Here is a 21,013-nt window from a genome sequence, read left to right as displayed (position 1 = left end):
AACTTCAAGTCGCTGGATCCTTACTATAACGCACGCAAACGCAGGTGAACGCATTTTAACGCGAGTCCATTGCAAATGCATTGAAATGAAAACATATTTGCACTGGATCCGTTTCTGCGTTAAAAAAACGTTCAGGACGCATGTTAAAAAGACGTAGTGTGAAAGCAGCCTTAACTGAGCTGTTTGAGTTCTGCGTACAACTGCAGCACTAAGGCTAGGTTCACACTTCCGTTGCTTTGCTTCCGTCAGGTCCGTTGTTGCGATGCAATGACGGATCCATCGTTTTTTAGATGTCAACTGACGCAACGGATGTGTAATTTCACAAGATTCCGTTCACAGGAATCCTGTGAAAAAACTCATCCGTCGCGTCCGTTACATCCGATGTGCATCCGTTCTTTGACGGATCCGTCATGATCCATTGTGTTTGGGACAGCCCACTGGGTGTGCCAAACATGCTGGGCATGGTCAGTAGAATATAACGGAATCCAGCACCATAGACATTAATTATAGCTTGTGACAGATTGTGACGGACACCTGCGGAGTCCATTTTTTTTGCCACTCCAAAAAACGTTACATTCAGCGTTGCTCCCGCCTGACCGTCAGTCACTAAACGACTGATATGTTCGCAGCGGATGCAACGCAAGGCCATCAGTCACAATCCGTCGCTAATAGAAGTCTATGAGGAAAAACTGGATTCCTGCAAAATATTTTGCAGGATACCGTAATTCCTCAAGGCGACGGATTGTGACTGATGCAAAACAACGGAAGTGTGAACCCAGCCTAAGAAATGAGATGCTAGAAATTGGCCTATTCTTATCTTATAACTGTGAGTCTATGGAGAGTGTGTACATCGGAGAAGAACAAAAATGTCGTTATTGGCCAATTCCTTGGTGTGTTGTTGACCTGGATCTGAATTAGCAAACGTTTTTTTTTTTTTTATTTCCCAGTGTTTCCACTTGGTTAAAAAATGTAATGTGTCTGAAATATGGAGACAAAATTCTTCCCTGAAAAGTGCATGTGCTGCGGATTTAATTGTAGAAATGCTGCTATTTTGACACGTCACTCTTCATTGAAAAGGAGAAATCCGCCGTCTAATTTGACAAGCTGTGGATATTATATCTGTTCAATTAATGCAGCAGATTATTTACAAAGCTTGTGTCACAAAGTCTAATCCACAAAGCTGCTATTGTAACACACACCCAACTGTTCATCTACATAATTGAGATGATGGAAAATCCGCTGCTTTTACAACCTTTGTGCACAAAGCCTTAATTACAATTTATTTATTTATTTATTTATTTTACATATTTAGAGGACCTGTCACCAGATCAAAAATATCCACTATTTGCTCCTATCTTAGGCTAGGTTCACACTTCCGTTAAATTATATCAGTCACAAGCGGATTCCGTTGTTGCCATAGACTTGTATGAGCGGCGGATTGTGACTGATGATGCTGCGTTGCACCCTCTGCCCGACTGATCAGTCGTGGAACGACTGACTGCGGGGCGCAAGGAACGCAGCCTGTAACGTTTTTTGAGCAGCGCAATCCGTAGGATTTTGCTGCGCATGCTCTCTGGCTTTCTGCACACGTAATCAGGATACACATCGGGTTACTAAGCAATGCGCTTTGGTTAGTTACCCGATATTCACACTGGTTACGTGTGCAGGGAGGCCGACACTTCACACACACACACACACACACACACACACACACACACACACACACACACACACACACACTCACACACCTGTCCCCAGCCCTGCAGTCCCCGCGGCACTGACGTCCTCAGCGCTCCGCCCCCCGCACACAACGGAGTGCGACAATGAATTCTGTTCTTTGTCATCCGTTGTACAACGCATCAGTCACATGCGTCAAGCAACGCATGTGACTGATGCAAAACAACGGAAATGTGAACCTAGTCTTATTTATGTTGCTTTTCTGAGTATTTTTTTTTATTTATTTATTTTTTTTATCCACCCTACGGTTCCAGAGATATGAACTTTTTTTATTTAGCGCTTTTTTTTTTCGGTGTCTACGACGGGTTCGGGATTCAAAGGAATCTCTGTGGGTTTGTCTTTAGGTTACCCTGTGAGCCACGCCCTCTTGGTAAAGACCATAACAGTAGCGCTAAATAAAAAGGTCCATTTCTCTGCAATCGAATGACAGATGAGTTAAAAACAAAAACTCATCATACTCGGGTGCAGCGGAAATAAATTAGGAGCAGACACGGCCACTTTTTATTTGCTGACAGCTCCTTTTTAAGAACACTGTTGTGTGTGGTGATGTAACGCTGTTTTTCTTCTTTTCTTCCATGATCAGATCTGAGGAAGCAGGCCAGACAACTGGAAAATGAACTAGATCTCAAATTAGTTTCCTTTAGCAAACTCTGCACAAGCTACTCCCACAGTAACTCCAGAGAGGGAAGACGCGACAGGTATAGGTACTACATGATTTTTTTTATTAACTCATTTCATTTTCTTTCCTTTTGGTTTCAACTTTTACTATTTATCTTTTTATTAACATTCTAATGGCTAATTCTAACCACCATTTGTCTCATTCTGAGCCTCTAGACCGCTTTCACACTGCATTCCTCTCAGTGTTCAGTGTTCCCGTCGGGGCTTCTGTCTGAACCCCCACAAAACGGGATTCGGACGTATGCACCAACGGGCCACTGACTGTAATGGTGCAGATGGAGTCACTGTGTGCCCTGTCGTACACCATTTTCGGGGGTTTACGCTCTAGTAATGCGGGCGTTACACGAGGCGATCTATCGTGCGATAGATCGTCGGGGTCACGGTTTTCGTGACGCACATCCGGCTTCGTTGGCGACGTCGTCCCGTGTGACACCTTCGAGCGATCGCAAATCAGTGAGAAATCGGGTACTCGACGTTTATTTTTAAAAAATTGTTTATTTTACTTAGCGCAGGTTGTTCATCGTACCCGGGGTAGCACCCATCGCACTGTGTGACACCCTGGGAACGTTGAACACAGCTTACCTGCGTCCCGCGGCTCCCTCCGGCTATGCACAAGGAAGGAGGTGGGCGGGATGTTTACGTCCCGCTCATCTCCGCCCCTCCGCTTCTATTAGCCGGCCGCATTGTGACGTCGCAGTGACGCCGAACGTCCCACCCCCTTCAGGAAGTGGATGTTCGCCGCCCACAGCGAGGTCGCTCAGCACGTAAGTACGTGTGATGGGGGTTAAACGACTTTGTGCGACGCGGGCAGCGATTTGTCCGTGACGCGCAAACGACGGGAGCGGGTAAGATCGCACATGCGATTGCACGATAGATCGCATCGTGTGAAGCCTGCATAAGCGTATACCCTTGAAAATGGGGCACGACAGAACACACCGTGACTCCATCTGCACCATTATAGTCAGTGGTCCTGTTGGCACATACGTCCGAATCCCGTTTTGCTCGGGGAGCTCAGACGGAAGCCCCAAAAGGACCACTGAACAGGGAGAGGAACAGTGTGAAAGCAGCCTCTTAATAAAAACTGGAAGGAAACTAGAGTAATAAAACTATTGTTGATTTGAATAGTTGTATAAATTTCTAGAAAATGTCCCAAGATCTTTCTATATGGATGACCACAACGAATATTGCAGGTTTGATGCCTCCTTCCCCACTGTAGTCTATGGAGAAAAAGCATCACAAAATCGATTATCGACCCTACATTAAATTGTTAAAAATAAGCAACAACAGTAATATTGTTACAATAGCAAGTATACTGTAGATAAACACGCTGGTCGCACGGACTGTCCCTGTGCAAAGAATGGGCCTGGACCACAAAGCTCGTCTTATAGTCCACATGTTTCTGTGATGGAGGAAAACGCTGCAGGACCTTTCACTCAAGTGATTCTAGGCCATTGACTGATCACTGGTCCTTCAGCTCGTGTACTGTCTGTTCAGGTCCCGATTTAAGAACTGCAAGATGTGGTAATTTATAATGTGTATGTGTGTAAATGTGCATGCAGCAGAGCTGTGTGTAATTGTACAAATGCATGCAGCAGGGCTGTTTGTGTATAATACACACTAGAGAAACACAAGAGATTTATTACTTCCATTTGCTACAATAAAATAAGATTGATAATGACCCCCTCCATTTTACACAGCCTTGGAAGTTTTAATTAATAGGAAAAATGTTTTTCCTTTTTTCTGCTGTCTAAACCTAGGGTGCGTCTTATGGCAGGGTGCGTCCGAAAAATGTGGTGCTTCAAAACTAGGTTTTGATTACTGGTTAAGGTGTAGTATGATAACAGACCTGGGGGCTTCAGCTGCAAAGAAAACAAATTGAAATTCATGATTGCGTTCTAGTGGCTGTGATTCTGTCTTATCTGGAGCCCCTCCCTTTGTATTACCACATAGATGCCACATCCGCTATTAACAGTGGCATCTAAGTATTTAAAGCGCACCAATCACCAGGATTTTCCTATATAACCTAAAGCCAGTGCTATACTGACACTGTCAGGTTGATTCTATACACACCTTTAGGCTATGTGCGCACGTTGCGTAATTACATGCAGTTACGCTGCGCTTTGTAGCGCAGCGTAACTGCATGCGTCCCCTGCATAATCTATGGAGATTATGCAGGAGCCGTGCGCACGTGGCGTCTTAGAGTGCAGCGCTTCGGCTGCTGCCCGAAGCGTGCGTTCTAAGAAGTGATATGTCACTTCTTCCGTGCGCTTTGCCAGCAGCCCCTGCTCTGTCTATGGCAGGAGCTGCAGGCAGAGCGCATGGAATCTGCTTTTTTTTTTCACTACGGACATTTTTCTGCAGCGATTTGAAGCATAGCCTTAGTTGTCAGCTCGGATGTATAGTTTTTGAAACACAAGCAAGTAAAGTTTGTAAAATGAGCAACTGTTTGAATAGCAGCAGCTGCTGATCAGCTGATAGCTGAGGTGGGTTTTGATAGTGATTCCTGCCCCCCCTGCCTGTCTGTCCTCCCCCTATCTGTTATTTATGCTTATTCTATTATAGAATCATTTTACTAAATGGTTAGAAGGACCTATGCTGATGTCATGCCCATGTGACCAGAAGGGGAGGGGCCTCAGCCAACAGAAAAATAATGTTGCTTCCTGGTATCAGCTATGTTGGCTAAGGCCCCGCCCCTTTTGGTCACATGGGTATGACATCAGCACAAGTCCTTCTAGTCACTTAGTAAAACGATTCTATTATAGAATTAGCATAAATAACGGGGAGGAACAACAGGCAGGAGGGCGGGAATCACTTTGAATACCCCCCCCCTTCACCCCGCTATCAGCTGATCCACAACTGCTGGCATTCAAAAAGCTGCTCATTTTACAAGCTTTACTTGCTTGTGTTTCAAAACCTATACATCCTAGCTGACCACTAAAGGTATGTATAGTATCAGCCTCATAGTGCCAGTATAGCACTGGCTTTAGGTTATATAAGAAAATCCTGGTGAATGGTGCGCTTTAAGCTTTTTGCATCAATGCTAGCTCCATCTCTGGTCATTATCATTGCTGATGGCAATTCACAATAATGACATCCCACCTTGGTCATGCTCAAAAGAAAGGAGTTACGTTTAGGATGAGGCTCATATCCATAAAGGTAAAGCAGATTTTTATAATATATATATATATATATGATAGATAGATATCTATATATCTCTATTATACAGTATATAAATTGTATATGGTTTCCAAGCGCCCTAAATTATGCTTCAACAGGAACCTGTCATGTTCCCAAATACTATTACCTTGCACTTGTAGGACTAATCTGCAGTTTAATAGCGTTAAAAAGCTGTCTGGCCACCTTACTGAAAGTGGGGTTTCCAGGAGAAAATAAGTTTTATTCTATCCAGGAGCCGCTGCCTTTCAGTAAGAGGAGGGGTACATGAAGCAGGTAAAGTCCTCACTCTTAGGCTGCTTTCACACATCCGGTTTTTGCCGTGCGGCACAATACAGTGCTCTGCAGAAAAAACGCAACTGTTTTGTTTTTTTTTTGCCGCCGGTTGCGTTTTTTCCCGCATAGATTTGCATTAGCGCCGTATTGTGCCGCATGGCCTTGCGTTGCGTCCGTTTATTGCCGGATGCGGCATATTTAGCCCATGCGGCGGCTGGATGGAATGTTGCCTGGCACATTTTTTCGTGCGGCAAAAAAAAACGCATCGCGCTGGATCCGGCAAGATGCAGTGCGATTCACAATGCAAGCCTATGGACGCCTGATGCAGCTTCCTGCGGCAAAAAAACGCATCCGGCCGCCAGATGTGGTTTTTTGCACTGCGCATGCTCAGTATCAAGCCACATCCGTCAAAAACCAGACAGGTCGCATGGAAAAACTTATGCAACGGATCCGTTTTTTTTTCGCCGCATCCGTTGCATAGGTTTTTGAGCCAGATTGTGCCGCTCAGCACAAACCGGATGTGTGAAAGCAGCCTTAGCATTTTGAGTAGTGGCTATAAAAGCACCCCCCAGATTTTGCACTATTGTGTTGCAGAGCGAACTGTCAATCAAAATGCTAGGGTGTAATTATAGGCGCTCATGGCGGAACTGAAAGATACAGCTCTCGGGAGGAATTGAACTTATTTTCCTCCTGGTAGCCATACTATCAGTGCTATGTCTGGGCACCTTCAGAGCGGTATTAACCTGGAGATAACACCACATCTGTAGGTTAATAGGGTTTGGGACCATGACATTTTCTCTTTAAATTTATTTAGTGCTTGCAGCATTAAAGGGATATAAAAATGTTTTGTTTTATAAAATAAATAAAAATAACTCTCCCTGATTGCAGCTCCTGTCCCAACGCTTGTACAGTCCTAACTGGTCTCTACTTCTTACTTCAGCCTTAACACACTCGAAAAGCTTTGAGAAGTTTTAGGCTTAACTCAGTTGCACCTAAACTTTGCAACTTTTGATGTTTTCACTCTATTTTCTCCCAGCTCTGACATAGTAAGTGGAGCTGAAGTGCGGGAGGGGCGTCATGACTTAGTCGAGCTGTGGCAGTCCGTATGCCAGAAATCTCACTGCAGTATCCGATGGGAGTGAGACTTCTGGCCTAGTGTACCTCTTCATGAATTTGGAGCATCTGACTCCAGCACGATTCCTTACTCAAGCCAGTCTTGACGAATTGGGGCCCAGGTGTCCGTTAGACTGACAATGTAGACTAAGCACATCACTTTTTAGGGGCTCTATCCCTCAACCAAAGTGCATCTTTCGTGTTCTAATCGCTGCTTCCATTCTACAGAAACTGAAATGTAACCACAAAAGCTACACACTATGTTCGGTACACCCCTGATGTGACCAAGGACCTTTGTGCACCGTTCTGCCACTAGTTTTGCATGTCCGTGTCCCCCCCACTGGAGATAGACAGCACTGTTTTGCCTAAGATTTCTCTTTAGGCAGTGCTCTCTCCAGCCAAGCAAACACTGTCAATCACTATCGTCAGCCAATCATAGAGATGCTCAGAAAACTGGGTTTCTCTGTGATTAGCTGACAGAAGCCGTTCTATGCGGATCACGATGAAGTTGTGAGCATCAGTAGGAGGAGGCAGAGGCACGACGGCTATGTGCGAACTTACCGGATTTTGCCGCGGATTTTTTGCGGTTTTGCTGCATGTTTCGGTGCAGAAAATGTTCATAACATCTCTGCAGTGAATCACCAGCAAAACCTATGGGCAAAAAAAATCCTGTGCGCACTGGGCGGAATTTGACAGCTGCATGTTTTGCTGTGGGATTCCCGCAGCAAAAACAATTGCATGTCAATTCTTTTCCGCACGTCGCTGCGGGATTTCACTACATGGACTCCAATGTTAATCGTGAAATCCCGCAGGGAATAACGCAGGCAGCAAATTCTGTGCGGTTCACTGCGTTTTCCTGCGTTATTCCCTGCGGTATTTCGCGGTTTACCTTCGGTAATGTACATCGCTTGTCTGCGGTTTTGCAGGGAAGTGATGTCATTACAGGAAGAGGAAGCGGAGCAGAGAGTAAACACACACAGATCACACACACACAGACATCACAGACATAGAACACAGACACAGACACATAGAACACACATAGAAAGCAAACGGAAATATAGAAAAAAAGAACGTGGGCTCCGCTGTATATTTACCGTCCAGCCGAGGTAAGCACACAGCGGCGGCCCGGTATTCTCAGGCTGGGGAGGGAGAGGGGCAAGGTTAATGTCCCCCGCCTCACTCCCACCTCCCACAGCCGAGAATATCAGCCGCAGCTGCCCCGGGACTGTCGCGTGTCCCCGGCTCTTCCTGCCGCCGTGTAGCAGTGGCAATCAGGGTAATACAAGGGGTTAATGGTGGCAGATCACCGCCATTAACTCCAGGCTTGATCATGGCAGCGTCTATGAGACAGCTGACATGATCAACCTGTAAGTAAAGTGAATAAAACACACAGAAAAATCCTTTATTTTAAATAAAACAAACAAGCCTCGTTAACCCTTTTTTCTTCATCGTTCCTTATGGGAGACCCAGACCATGGGGTGTATAGCTTCTGCCTCCGGAGGACACACAAAGTACTACACTAAAAGTGTAGCTCCTCCCTCCGAGCATATACACCCCCTGGATGACAAATCTAACCAGTTTCAATGCTTTGTGTTCAGGAGGTCACACACACACATGCATTCTCTGATTTTTGATTTTTTGATTTCAAAGATTTGGAAGAAAAGCGGGTCCAGTCTGGACTCCCGGCATGTCCCTTCTCACCCCACTGTGTCGGCGGTGCTATTAAGGTTGACTTTACAAGGCTGGAGCCTTCACATGCCGCGCTCCTTCACCATCCCCTGAGGCTCTGGCTTGAAGTGGGAGCCATCACGGTTCTCTCTGCTTTGCAGGAGACCGGTCTCCATCCGCAGCCCTGTCAGGATCCTGCCGGACGGAGCGTTCAACCCCCCCCCAGGGACATGGCCCTGCGTCTCATAAGCTAAGTATTGAGACGTTCAGGGGTCCCTTGTACATTTATTGAGGGGGGAGTGTGTTTGTTAACCTTGCTGTGATTTCCGGACGGTTCTCTGGGTTTTTCCTGAGAACCGCGCCGAGGGTGCCTGCTCGTCGGCCGCATGTAAAAATCTAGGCCCCGGCTTCAGTTGCGGCCTAGTTTCGTTTTCAGTTCCCCTGCATCTCAGTCATGCAGGGGAACAGTGCGGCGCCGCCCACCGGCCGTTCAGCAGAGGGGAGGACACTCCTCTCTGAGGAGATGTTTCCCTCCCCTGTATCTCTCCTTGGCCCTCCGGTTCCCGCTCTTGGGCTAATCCCCGCCCCCCCTCATCACTCCAGCGCCATTTTATCAGCGTTCTCACACTGATCGGCGCTGGCTGCTGCAGCTGCTGCATCCACTGGGGGTCCGAGCTGTGGAATCCGGAGGGCACACAAAAACCGGTCTGGTAAGCCACAACCTCTGGTTGTGGGCTTTATTATACACTCTCAGGGGGTCATTCTAAAGGAGTGTATTCTTTACTGCAGAGCCTCCACCTCAGAAGCATGTCTGTCACTAGGAGCAAGGCTGCAAAGCTGTACTCTATATGCACTGCATGTCAGCTCATTCTGCCTGAACCGAGCACATATCCACATTGTGATGCCTGCTCTAACATGGTGGTGCCTCAGCCCGGAGCCTCCTCAGGGGTCCCTCCGGCTGCTCCGGCCCCGGTGGCTGAACCCCCGGCTTGGGTAGCATCTTTTTCCAGAGCTATCTCCCAGTCTTTTGCCGACTCCATGGGACAGCTGTCCCGGACTCTGCTGACCATGCATCAGCCCCCTTCTCAGGGCGCCTCTGCCGCTCCGACTCGCTCTGCAGAGCTAACTGAGCATGTTTTAGGACCCTGTCCTCCTAAACGGAGACGCAGGGACTCTTCTCCTTCCTCGTCCCACGGCTCTGATTCACAAGCTGAATTGCAGGGCGAGGAGGATACTTTTACTGTGGGCTCAGACGCTACCTCTATGTACCCCATTGATTTATCTGAGGGTGATGCGGATGTTAGTGACTTGATTGCATCCATTAACTCCGTTCTGAACCTCAATCCACCAGCGTCAGAGGAACAAGCCTCTCTGGTAGAAAAACACCAGTTTACCTCACCTAAGAGAGCAAGGAGTATGTTTTTTAACCACTCCAGTTTTCAGGCCACTGTTACCAAGCCCAGGGCCTGTCCTGACAAACGCTTCCCAAAGCGTAGTTCTGATGACCATTTTCCCTTTCCACCAGAAGTGGTCAAGGAGTGGGCTCACTCACCAAAGGTAGACCCTCCGGTGTCTAGAATCTCGGCCCGGACAGTCGTATCTGTGGCCGATGGCACCTCTCTTAAGGATCCCACTGACCGCCAGGTTGACCTTCTGGCCAAATCTGTATATGAGGCGGCAGGAGCCTCGTTCTCCCCGTCCTTTGCAGCAGTGTGGGCTCTTAAGGCAGTATCTGCTTCTCTGGCGGAGATACATTCCCTCGCCAGGGACTCTATACCCGAGATGGTTGCCTTAACTTCCCAGGCTTCGGCTTTTTCATCCTATGCCATGTCTGCCATTCTGGAGGCTTCTCACCGCACGGCGGTGGCTTCCGCTAATTCCCTTGCGATCCGCAGGATCTTGTGGCTTCGAGAGTGGAAAGCAGACGCTTCTTCCAAGAAGTATCTTGCTGTGCTCCCCTTTGCTGGGTCCCGGCTGTTCGGTGAACAACTGGATGAAATTATTAAGGAAGCTACTGGCGGGAAGAGTACTTCCTTGCCACAAACTAAAACCAGGAAACCTGTCCAGGGCAGGAACCAGCCGAGGTTTCGTTCCTTTCGTTCCTCTAACTGGTCATCCTCTAAGCCCTCAGCTTCGTCCACTAGCTCAGCCAAGGATCGCAAACCCAGCTGGCACGCGAAGCCGCGTCCTCAGAAGAACGGAGGAGCCGCTGCCACTAAGGCAGCCTCCTCTTGACTATCTGGCTGCGCCAGCAATGTCCTTGGTCGGTGGCAGGCTCTCCCACTTTGGCGACGTGTGGTTTCAGCACGTCTCCGATCAGTGGGTGCGGGATATCATCTCCCACGGCTACAGGATAGAATTTTCTTCCAGCCCGCCAAACAGATTTTTTATGTCCACTCCCCCCTGCTCCAAAGCCGCCGCCTTCTCACAGGCCGTGGCATCCTTGCAGGCCAACGGAGTAATTGTTCCGGTTCCCGCCCGGGAACGGTTCAGAGGTTTCTACTCAAACCTCTTCCTAGTCCCCAAGAAGGACGGTTCCTTCCGGCCCATCCTGGATCTCAAGCTTCTCAACAAGCATGTTCAGGTGCGGCACTTTCGCATGGAATCTCTGCGATCGGTCATTGCCTCAATGACCCAAGGAGATTTTCTAGCATCCATCGACATCAGAGATGCTTATCTGCATGTGCCAATTGCAGTTTCACACCAGCGTTGGCTACGCTTTGCAATCGGAGAGGAACATTTCCAATTCGTGGCTAACCCGAAGGGGTGTTCACGTGTTCACCAAGGTCATGGCAGCAGTGGTTGCGGTTCTGCATCTCCAGGGGTTGGCAGTAATCCCCTACCTGGACGACCTTCTAGTCAAGGCCTCATCCAGTGCAGACTGTCATCGGAGTGTCTCGCTCACTCTCTCCACGCTTGTTCAATTCGGGTGGCTTGTCAATCTGCCCAAGTCCACTCTGACCCCGACCCAGGAACTTACGTACCTAGGGATGCAATTCGAGACTCTGCCGGCACTTGTGAAGCTGCCCTTAGTCAAACAGCAGTCCCTTCATCTGGCGGTGCGTTCTCTGTTGAAGCCCCGTTCCATCATTCCATCAGGCGCCTCATGCAGGTGCTGGGGCAGATGGTGGCGTCAATGGAAGCGGTTCCCTTTGCCCAGTTCCACCTGCGTCCTCTGCAGCTGGACATTCTCCGCTTTTGGGACAAGCGGACCTCTTCCTTGCACAGGCTAGTGGCTCTGTCGCCACAGGCCAGGAGCTCTCTTCAGTGGTGGCTTCGGCCCCTCTCTCTGTCTCAGGGACGCTCCTTCCTGACTCCGTCCTGGGTGATCCTCACCACGGACGCCAGTCTCTCCGGCTGGGGAGCAGTATTTCTCCACCACCGAGCACAGGGCACTTGGACTCCGTCCGATTCAGCCTTCTCGATCAATGTGCTGGAAATCAGGGCTGTACTTCTAGCTCTCGTAGCCTTTCACCACCTGTTGGCGGGCAAGCACATTCGAGTCCAGTCGGAGAACGCGACTGCAGTTGCCTACATCAATCACCAGGGCGGGACTCGCAGCCGCCTGGCGATGTTGGAGGTTCAACGCATCCTTCAGTGGACAGAGGACTCCAAGTCCACCATATCCGCAGTCCACATCCCAGGCGTAGAAAACTGGGAGGCAGATTATCTCAGCCGTCAAACCGTGGACAGCGGCGAGTGGTCCCTGCATCCGGCAGTGTTCCGGTCAATCTGCCGCAAGTGGGGCACTCCGGAAGTGGATCTAATGGCATCCCGGCACAACAACAAGGTCCCGGTTTACGTGGCTCGCTCCCACGATCCTCAGGCCTTGGCAGCGGACGCGCTGGTTCAAGATTGGTCCCAGTTCCGTCTGGCCTACGTGTTTCCCCCTCTAGCTCTCTTGCCCAGAGTCCTGCGCAAGATCAGGATGGAGGGCCGTCGGGTTATAATCATTGCTCCAGACTGGCCCAGGCGAGCTTGGTACCCAGACCTGCTCCGTCTGTCCGTAGAAATGCCGTGGCATCTCCCGGACCGCCCAGACCTTCTCTCTCAACGTCCGTTTTTCCGCCAGAATTCTGCGGCTCTCAGATTGACGGCGTGGCTCTTGAGTCCTGGATCCTGACGGCTTCAGGCATTCCTTCCGAGGTCATCTCCACTATGACTCAGGCTCGGAAGTCTTCCTCGGCCAGGATTTACCACAGGACTTGGAGGATTTTCCTGTCCTGGTGTCGCTCTTCCGGCCATGCTCCTTGGCCGTTTTCTTTGCCGACCATCCTGTCTTTTCTACAGTCCGGTCTGCAGCTAGGTCTATCCCTCAATTCCCTCAAGGGACAGGTCTCGGCTCTGTCGGTATTGTTCCAGCGGCGTATCGCCCGACTGGCCCAGGTGCGCACCTTCATGCAGGGCGCATCTCACATCATTCCTCCTTACCGGCGGCCTTTGGATCCCTGGGACCTTAATCTGGTCCTCACGGCCTTACAGAAACCCCCCTTTGAGCCTCTTAGGGAGGTTCCTTTGTTTCGACTTTCACAGAAAGTGGTCTTTCTGGTGGCCATAACTTCTCTCAGGAGAGTCTCTGATTTGGCTGCGCTCTCTTCGGAGTCACTTTTTTTGGTTTTTCACCAAGACAAGGTGGTTCTTCGGCCGACTCCGGACTTTCTCCCTAAGGTGGTGTCTCCTTTCCACCTTAACCAGGACATTTCATTGCCTTCCCTTTGTCCGGCCCCTGTGCATCACTTTGAGAAAGCGTTGCATACTTTGGATTTGGTGCGGGCGCTCCGAATTTATGTGTCACGCACCGCCGCTCTTAGGCGGTGCACCTCTCTTTTTGTGCTCACCACAGGTCAGCGCAAGGGTCTCTCGGCTTCTAAACCGACCCTAGCTCGTTGGATTAGGTCGGCCATATCCGATGCCTACCAATGTTCTCAGGTGCCCCCACCGCCAGGGATTAAGGCGCACTCGACCAGAGCTGTCGGTGCCTCCTGGGCTTTCAGGCACCAGGCTACGGCTCAGCAGGTTTGTCAGGCTGCCACTTGGTCTAGTCTGTACACCTTTTCGAAGCACTACCAAGTGCATGCTCATGCTTCGGCAGACGCGAGCTTGGGCAGACGCATCCTTCAGGCGGCTGTCGCCCATTTGTGAAGTTAGGTTTTGCCTACTTCTCAGTTCTGTTTATTTCCCACCCATGGACTGCTTTGAGACGTCCCATGGTCTGGGTCTCCCATAAGGAACGATGAAGAAAAAGAGAATTTTGTTACTTACCGTAAATTCTTTTTCTTATAGTTCCGACATGGGAGACCCAGCACCCTCCCTGTTGCCTGTTGGCAGTTCTTGTTCCGTGTGTTTTCACCGGCTGTTGTTGTAGACAGAGGTTCTGGTTATTCCGGGTTTTACTCTATCTCTACTTATGGGTGGATGTCCTCCTTCAGCTTTTGCACTAAACTGGTTAGATTTGTCATCCAGGGGGTGTATATGCTCGGAGGGAGGAGCTACACTTTTAGTGTAGTACTTTGTGTGTCCTCCGGAAGCAGAAGCTATACACCCCATGGTCTGGGTCTCCCATGTCGGAACTATAAGAAAAAGAATTTACGGTAAGTAACAAAATTCTCTTTATTAACCCCTCCCGAAACAAAGCTCCGACGTAATCCACAGGTCCTGCGCTGCTTACATCCAGCCGCGACTGTCACAGACACAGCGCTGAATGAATGCAGCAGACAACAGAGGTAATTACCGGTCATTTCCCACGGCCGGTAATGTGAACTCACTGCCGACCGTGGGAAATGCAGCGATCTGTCCTCTATCTATCTATCTATCTATCTATCTATCCCTCTATCTATTCTTCTGTCTCTTTATCTATCTATCTCAGAGTGAAATGACTTTTTTTTTTTTTCTTCAATGTGCCTTATTGCATTGAATGCAATAAAGCACATCCCAACCCGCACGCGGCAATACCGCGGTAAAACCGCGGCAAACCGCATGCGGTTTTCGGGTGCGGTTTGCCGCGGTTTTTTACCGCGGGTGCGGTAATCTTTGAATACCTGCGGAATTTTCTTGAGAAAATTCCATTTTCCAGTGCGCACATAGCCTTAGTGCTGGGGTTTTAGGGGTAAGGCTATGTGCGCACGTCGCGTAAAAACATGCAGTTACGCTGCGCTTTGTAGCGCAGCGTAACTGCATGCGTCCTGCGTCCCCTGCACAGTCTATGGAGACTGTGCAGGGGCCGTGCGCACGTGGCGTTTAAGAGCGCAGCGCTTCGGCTACTGCCGAAGCGCTGCGCAAAAAGAAGTGACATGTCACTTCTTTCCTGCGCTTTGCCGGCAGCTCCTGCTCTGTCTATGGGAGGAGCTGCAGGCAGAGCGCATGGAATCGGCGCTCACTACGGACATTTCTGCAGCGATCTAAAGCGCACATGTGCTCTTCAGATCGCTGCAGAAATTTCTGCAGGGCTTGTACGCAACGTGCGCACATAGCCTTAGGCTTATCTTGCGCTGAGGCTGCCCCCCTATGTAGAAACACTCTACCTGTGTGTTTAGGGCCCTTGCACAGCTGATTTGGCTGCACAGGCGATGTATCCACCCCTGGTTCAGTGTAGGGGACAAAGAGTTAGCACTTACTCCTTGACCTACTACTTCTAAGGCTGTGTGCCCACGATCAGTGTTTGCAGCGTTTTGGAGGCAGCATGTTTTTGCTGCTTCCAAAATGCTGCGATGTACAGTACAAGCACAGTGGATGAGATTTCTAGAAATCCCGTCCCACTGTGCGCGTGTAGCGCAGAGCAAAAACTGACCTGTGGTGTGGCTCTCCGAGCCGCAGCATGTCAATTCTTTGCAGCGGAGTCACAAGCGTTCTCCATAGGGAGAACACAAGTGAGATATCACAGCACCCTGAACCCTGATCGTGGGTACGGTCAGCTGTGGTCTCCTGCGGAGGAGATTCCTGGTCCCGCACGTCAGGGACACGCCGCGTAGAGGATGCAGCGGCTCCTGATCGTGGGCACGTACCTTAAAGGGTTGAAGATCATGTAGGTAGTCTCTACCAATGCATCTCACCTGCCTGTATGTATATACTGTATATATACAGTATATCTCTCCCAGCAGTGTACAGACGGCTACACAAAGTGCAACAACACATAGCGGGTAAGATATAGAGACTTGATCCAACACCTATAAATTCACACTTAGCGGTAAAAATGTCATAAGCATAAATCACTTTACATCTCATCCTCTGCTGATCTTCAGCTTCCAGCACTAGGAGGAGACATGACTTGGCTTTTTGTTATTTTCAATACTAATCACTTTTGATGTGTCTCTAAGGCTAGTTTCACACTTGCGTTGAACGGTATCCGTTGCATTGCGTTGTGTAACGGATGCAACGGATGCAACGGATGTGTTGCATATAGTGGCACAACGGATGCTGCAAAACAACGCAATTCGTTTTGATTTTTTTTTTTTTTTACCAGCGGCAGACTATTGTGAACGATCAGCTGATCGCTCCCTGCAGCTGGCCGCCGGGTGATCAGCTGATCGCTCCCAGTAGCCGGCCGCTGGGTGATCAGCTGATCGCTCCCAGTAGCCGGCCGCCGGGTGATCAGCTGATCGCTCCCTGCAGCCGGCCGCCGGGTGATCAGCTGATCGCTCCCAGTAGCCGGCCGCCGGGTGATCAGCTGATCGCTCCCAGTAGCCGGCCGCTGGGTGATCAGCTGATCGCTCCCTGAAGCCGACCGCCGGTGATCAGCTGAGCGCTGTCACTTGCCGGCCGCTGGGTGATCAGCTGATCGCTCCCTGCAGCCGACCGCCGGGTGATCAGCTGAGTGCTGTCGCTTGCCGACGGCCGGGCGCTCAGCTGAATGATCGGCCACCGCGAGCCAAAATAAAGTTTGATTTAAAAAAAAAAAAGAGCATGCGCAGTGAAATCCAGAGGATTCCGCTGCTCAAAATAACGTTACATGCTGCGTTCCTCCCGCTGGGCGGAAGCAACGGAGCGTCGCCCACCGGAAGCAACGCAGGTCCTTTTGGTACAATCCGTCACCCATACAAGTCTATGGGAAACAGCGGAATCCGTTAACGGATTCCGCTGTTTTCCAAAAGGGCGGATTGTAACGGAAGGAAATAAACGCAAGTGTGAAAGTACTTTAAGGCTAGGTTCACATTTCCGTTGTTTTAAATCCGTCAGGTCCGTCAGCAACGGATCAGTTGTTTTTTAGATGTCAACTGACGCAACGGATGTGTTTTTCACAGGATTCCTTTCACAGGAATCCTGTGAAAAAACTGATCCGTCGCGTCTGTTACATCCGCTATGTGTCCGTTTTTTGACGGATCATTCATGATCCGTTTGTGTTTGGGACAGCCCACTGGGTGTACCAAACATGCTGGGCATGCTCAGTAGAGCATGACGGAATCCAGCGCTGGATTCTGTTGTAAAACGGATTACGACGGAATCCAGCACCATAGACATCCATTACAAGTTTGACGGATGGCGACGGATTCCTGCGCAGCGCGTTAATTTTGACGGCCAGAAAAACGTTACATTCTGCGTTGCTCCCGCCCGGCGGTCAGTCCAAAAACGACTGACCGCGATGCTGCGGATGCAACGCAAGGTCATCAGTCGCAATACGCCACTAATACAAGTCTATGGGACACAACGGAATCCACTAAACGGATCCCGCTGTTTACCAGAGCCGCGGATTGTGACTGATACATTTTAACGGAAATGTGAACCTAGCCTTACACAGAGCTCTAGGCTGTATACTCACAGGATCGGATGCATAAAATCAGTCCTGATATTTCAATATCTGGAAAGCAAATCTAAACGTACTTGCTAATTTCGGAAAATTGACTCTAAGCGTGGCAGAGCTCCCGGACTTGTACAGGTTTTAATGTTGCATGCATTAACCTGAATTTTAAATGAATGAGCTTAAGGCCTGATGATGCTGTATATACACTGACATCATTTACTATGTATTAATAACTATATATTGTGCAATTAGATTTTTTTGGTTTTCATGTTTTTATTCAGGACTATCACTTACTGGCAATTATTGCAAAGTTCCTGATCCTAGAGCTTATAAAAAAAACCCTCTTGTTCCTATATTACCGTATGTCCTGACATCTTAAAATGCTATACTGGCTTGACCACACCGAGCCTATAATATAGGGAGATCGCCTATGCATGTATCATTAGCACAAAATGTATCTATCTCTTTATGGACATAACACAAACCACAAATACGCTTGTATGGGTGGACCCTAAAGCTGTCTGGTCACAGTCCTAAGTAGCCAGTCGAACAGCCATCTTTGCAGACTTCCTTTATACATGAACCTGAATGGGTTTTCAATGCCTAACCCTTTATTCCCCGTCATCTTTCGGAGGTCATTGTACACATCAGATTGTTTGTTAGGGGAAAAGAAGATAAATCCCCTTCCATATTTGTTTGCACTAAGGGGCCGATTAAGATGCACTTAATGAATAGCTCGCCTGGAGTATGATAGGCCAAATTCACTAATCCACTTAATGAATTTGGTGCATATTCTCATTGGCGTACACAAAAACGTAGGGACTTGTGCTCAATTTGACTGGTGGATGTAGCCTCACCCCGCCCTGGCTCCTCTCCAGCTCTGCCTATTATTTCGGTGCTGCTGCAATCTGGCGTGAAAACGACAAAAGTCTCAACATATTTGTACAACTCCACGTTGCGCAAACATTTTTCAGCTTTTCAAAGCGTTTTATGCCAGTTAAAAACGTTGATGAACCGTCCCCTCGTTGTTGTTTTGTGATTTCTCGGCTTTTCCGAAAATTATTATTAGTTTTCTGGTTGAAAATGTGAATTTATTTTTTCTTTATCTACAGTTCTGATACGACTCCACTACTAAATGGCTCAAGTCAGGATCATATGTTTGAGACCATGGCCGTTGAGATTGAACAGCTCTTAACAAAGGTATTTAACAGACAACATCTGTTGTGTATGAGACCGTTCACATCAAACACATAGTCCCTGAGTAGTTGACTGCATTCAGTACTGTTGTAGACAACATCCATTGACTCCCATCATAAGGCCTAAGACACACGGCATGAAAATCGGAGCGAGTGGAGTGCGATAAAACATCACATTCCACTCGGACCAATATTATTCTATGTGCCAGCACCGATGAGTGATTATTTTTTCAGCCCTAATCGGACCGAGAAAAAATCGCAGCATGCTGCGGGTGCAATGCGATCCTCTTTCTCTCGCACCCATTCAAGTCTATGGGGCGAGAGAAACGTCGCACTGCACTCGCATTACACCGGTGTTCTGCGAGTGCAGTGCGAGAATGGCAATAGCCGGCAACGGAGGAGAGAGGGAGAGATAAATCGCTCCCTCTCCTCCTCAGCGCCAGCCCGCCCCTCCTCAGTGCTGGCCCACCACCCCGCAGCTGTGGTCCGATCGCACGATCGGGCCTCAGTCGCAGTGACACTCGCATGACACTCGGCTCCTGCTGTGCTGCCAGCGTGAGTCGAGTGTCATGCGAGGATCGCAGTAGTCCCCTTGTGGCCCCGGCCTAAAGCATGAGATCTGATCTGGCTGTATGAGAAGCTAAGACTGGGTCTCGAGGGGAAAATTTTTCTCCTTGCGACTGGCATGCTGGATTGGTGCGTCAGTCTCCGCAAGGAAAAAGGTTTCCCCCTTCAGACCTTGTCTTAGGTTCTCATTCAGAGAAATCAGATCTCATACTTTGCACTGACGAGGGGCAATCGCCCCGAAATGCTGTGTCTGAAAATTGGGCTTCTGATCTGGCGTAAATCCTAAATCATATTACAAGGCTCATTAAAGGGTCGCTTTTGACTTTTAGGCTATGTGCCCACGCTGCGGAAAATGCGCGGATTTTGCCGCGGATTTCTCGCGGAAAAGCCGCGGATTTTCCGAAAATCTGCAGCACAGCTACTCCCCAGCCATTTCTATGGCATTTGGGAAATGCTGTGCCCACGCTGCGAATTTTTCCGCAGCGGAAATCGTGCGGATTTCCGTGCGGAAAAATCTGCAGCATGTCAATTATTGTAGCGGATTTCTCCGCAGGGTCCCATATACTTACCTGCCTTGATAGAGACCCGAGTCACTTTCTCCGTCTGGTGTAGCGGCAGCGGCAGCAGCGCGGTGGATCCAGCCAGGTACAGGAAGGAAGAGGTGGGCGGAGCCTGCACGAGCTCCGGTCATGTGACAGCCGGAGCTAGTTCAGGCCCGCCCACCTCCAGCACAGTGAAACCAGACGCTGCCTAACAGTGACCCGGCCGCCGGAAAGCGAGGTGCTGCATGATGGAGGTAAGTATAAACTTCCCCGATCACGGCAGCACTTGTTCTGCATTGAGGATGCAGTGCCGAAGCCATGGTACTGTATCCTCAATGCAGAATGCCCGCACCATATCCGCACGACATTCCGCAGCATGGAAACAGACAAAAGTTGTGGTGCTGTTTCCTGGGAGCACCTGCGGAATGTCGTGCGGATATATCCGCAGAACACTGTCCCCGTGGGCACATAGCGTTAGGATTGCTACTTCCAATGGGTGGCACTAGAGTTCGTCTCCCTGAGGAGACAATTTGCATTTTTCCCAGAGAAGCATTGTAGCTATGTCTCCTCACTACTGGCATGCTGGATTGGTGTGTCCGTCTCTGTAAGGCTACTTTTACACATCAGTTTTCTGCATTCAGGCACAATCCTTTTTTTTCCTGATCCAATGGATCCGGCAAAAAATGTAAAAACCGTATCCACCGGATCCGTTTTTTAACGGATCCGTTATGCCGGATGCGTAAAAAAACGGATCCGTTAGATCCGTTTTGCATCCGTTTTTGCATCAGTTTTGTCTGTGTTTTTTTTGCTGGATCTGTTTTTCCAAAACATTGGAGCATGCTCAGTTTACAAAAACGGATCCGGCAGCCGCATCCGTTTTTTTACTGCATTACGCCGGATCCGGCATCCATAGGCTTTCATTGTAAAACACGCCGGATCCGGCGCGATGCGTTTTTTTTGCCGGACAAAAAAACGTTACAAGACACGTTGCCTCCGGCCGCCGCTTTAGGCAATTATGACGGATCCGGCAAAAGCCGGATGCAACGCAAGGCCATCAGGCACAATTCGGCGCTAATACAAATCAATGGGGGTAAAACGGATACGGTGCCGGATCCGTTTTACCCGTTTTTTTTCCGGATTGTGCCTGATGGAAAAAACCTGATCTGTGAAAGTAGCCTAAGGAGAAAGGTTTCCTCTTAGACCCCTTTTGAAATAAGAAATTAGCCGATCCCATTCAATTCTAGTCACTTGCCGACACCGTGCTCTATGAAGCTGACAAGACCCGCAATGGAATGGCTACCAAAGGATTGGGTCTTCAGGTTTCATAG

General features: G+C 49.1%; 1 protein-coding gene across 2 annotated transcripts in view; it reads left to right on the top strand.

Moving 5' to 3' along the window:
- GOSR1 (golgi SNAP receptor complex member 1) overlaps positions 1 to 21,013 on the top strand; it is a 124,333-nt gene that overhangs the window by 10,666 nt on the left and 92,654 nt on the right. Inside the window, exons 2-3 of one of the 2 annotated variants that reach the window (XM_075335229.1) lie at positions 2,321 to 2,435; positions 18,493 to 18,580. In XM_075335229.1, the coding sequence (XP_075191344.1) occupies positions 2,321 to 2,435; positions 18,493 to 18,580 (203 nt within the window). Of the gene's footprint in view, positions 1 to 2,320; positions 2,442 to 18,492; positions 18,581 to 21,013 lie in introns of both variants that reach the window. The other variant, XM_075335228.1, reaches the window with a different exon arrangement.

The sequence above is a fragment of the Anomaloglossus baeobatrachus genome, chromosome 2 (assembly GCF_048569485.1).
Source record: "Anomaloglossus baeobatrachus isolate aAnoBae1 chromosome 2, aAnoBae1.hap1, whole genome shotgun sequence".
NCBI lineage: Eukaryota > Metazoa > Chordata > Amphibia > Anura > Aromobatidae > Anomaloglossus > Anomaloglossus baeobatrachus.
The sequence above is the reverse complement of the archived record's forward strand: the minus strand, read 5'-3'. Positions and strand labels throughout refer to the sequence as shown.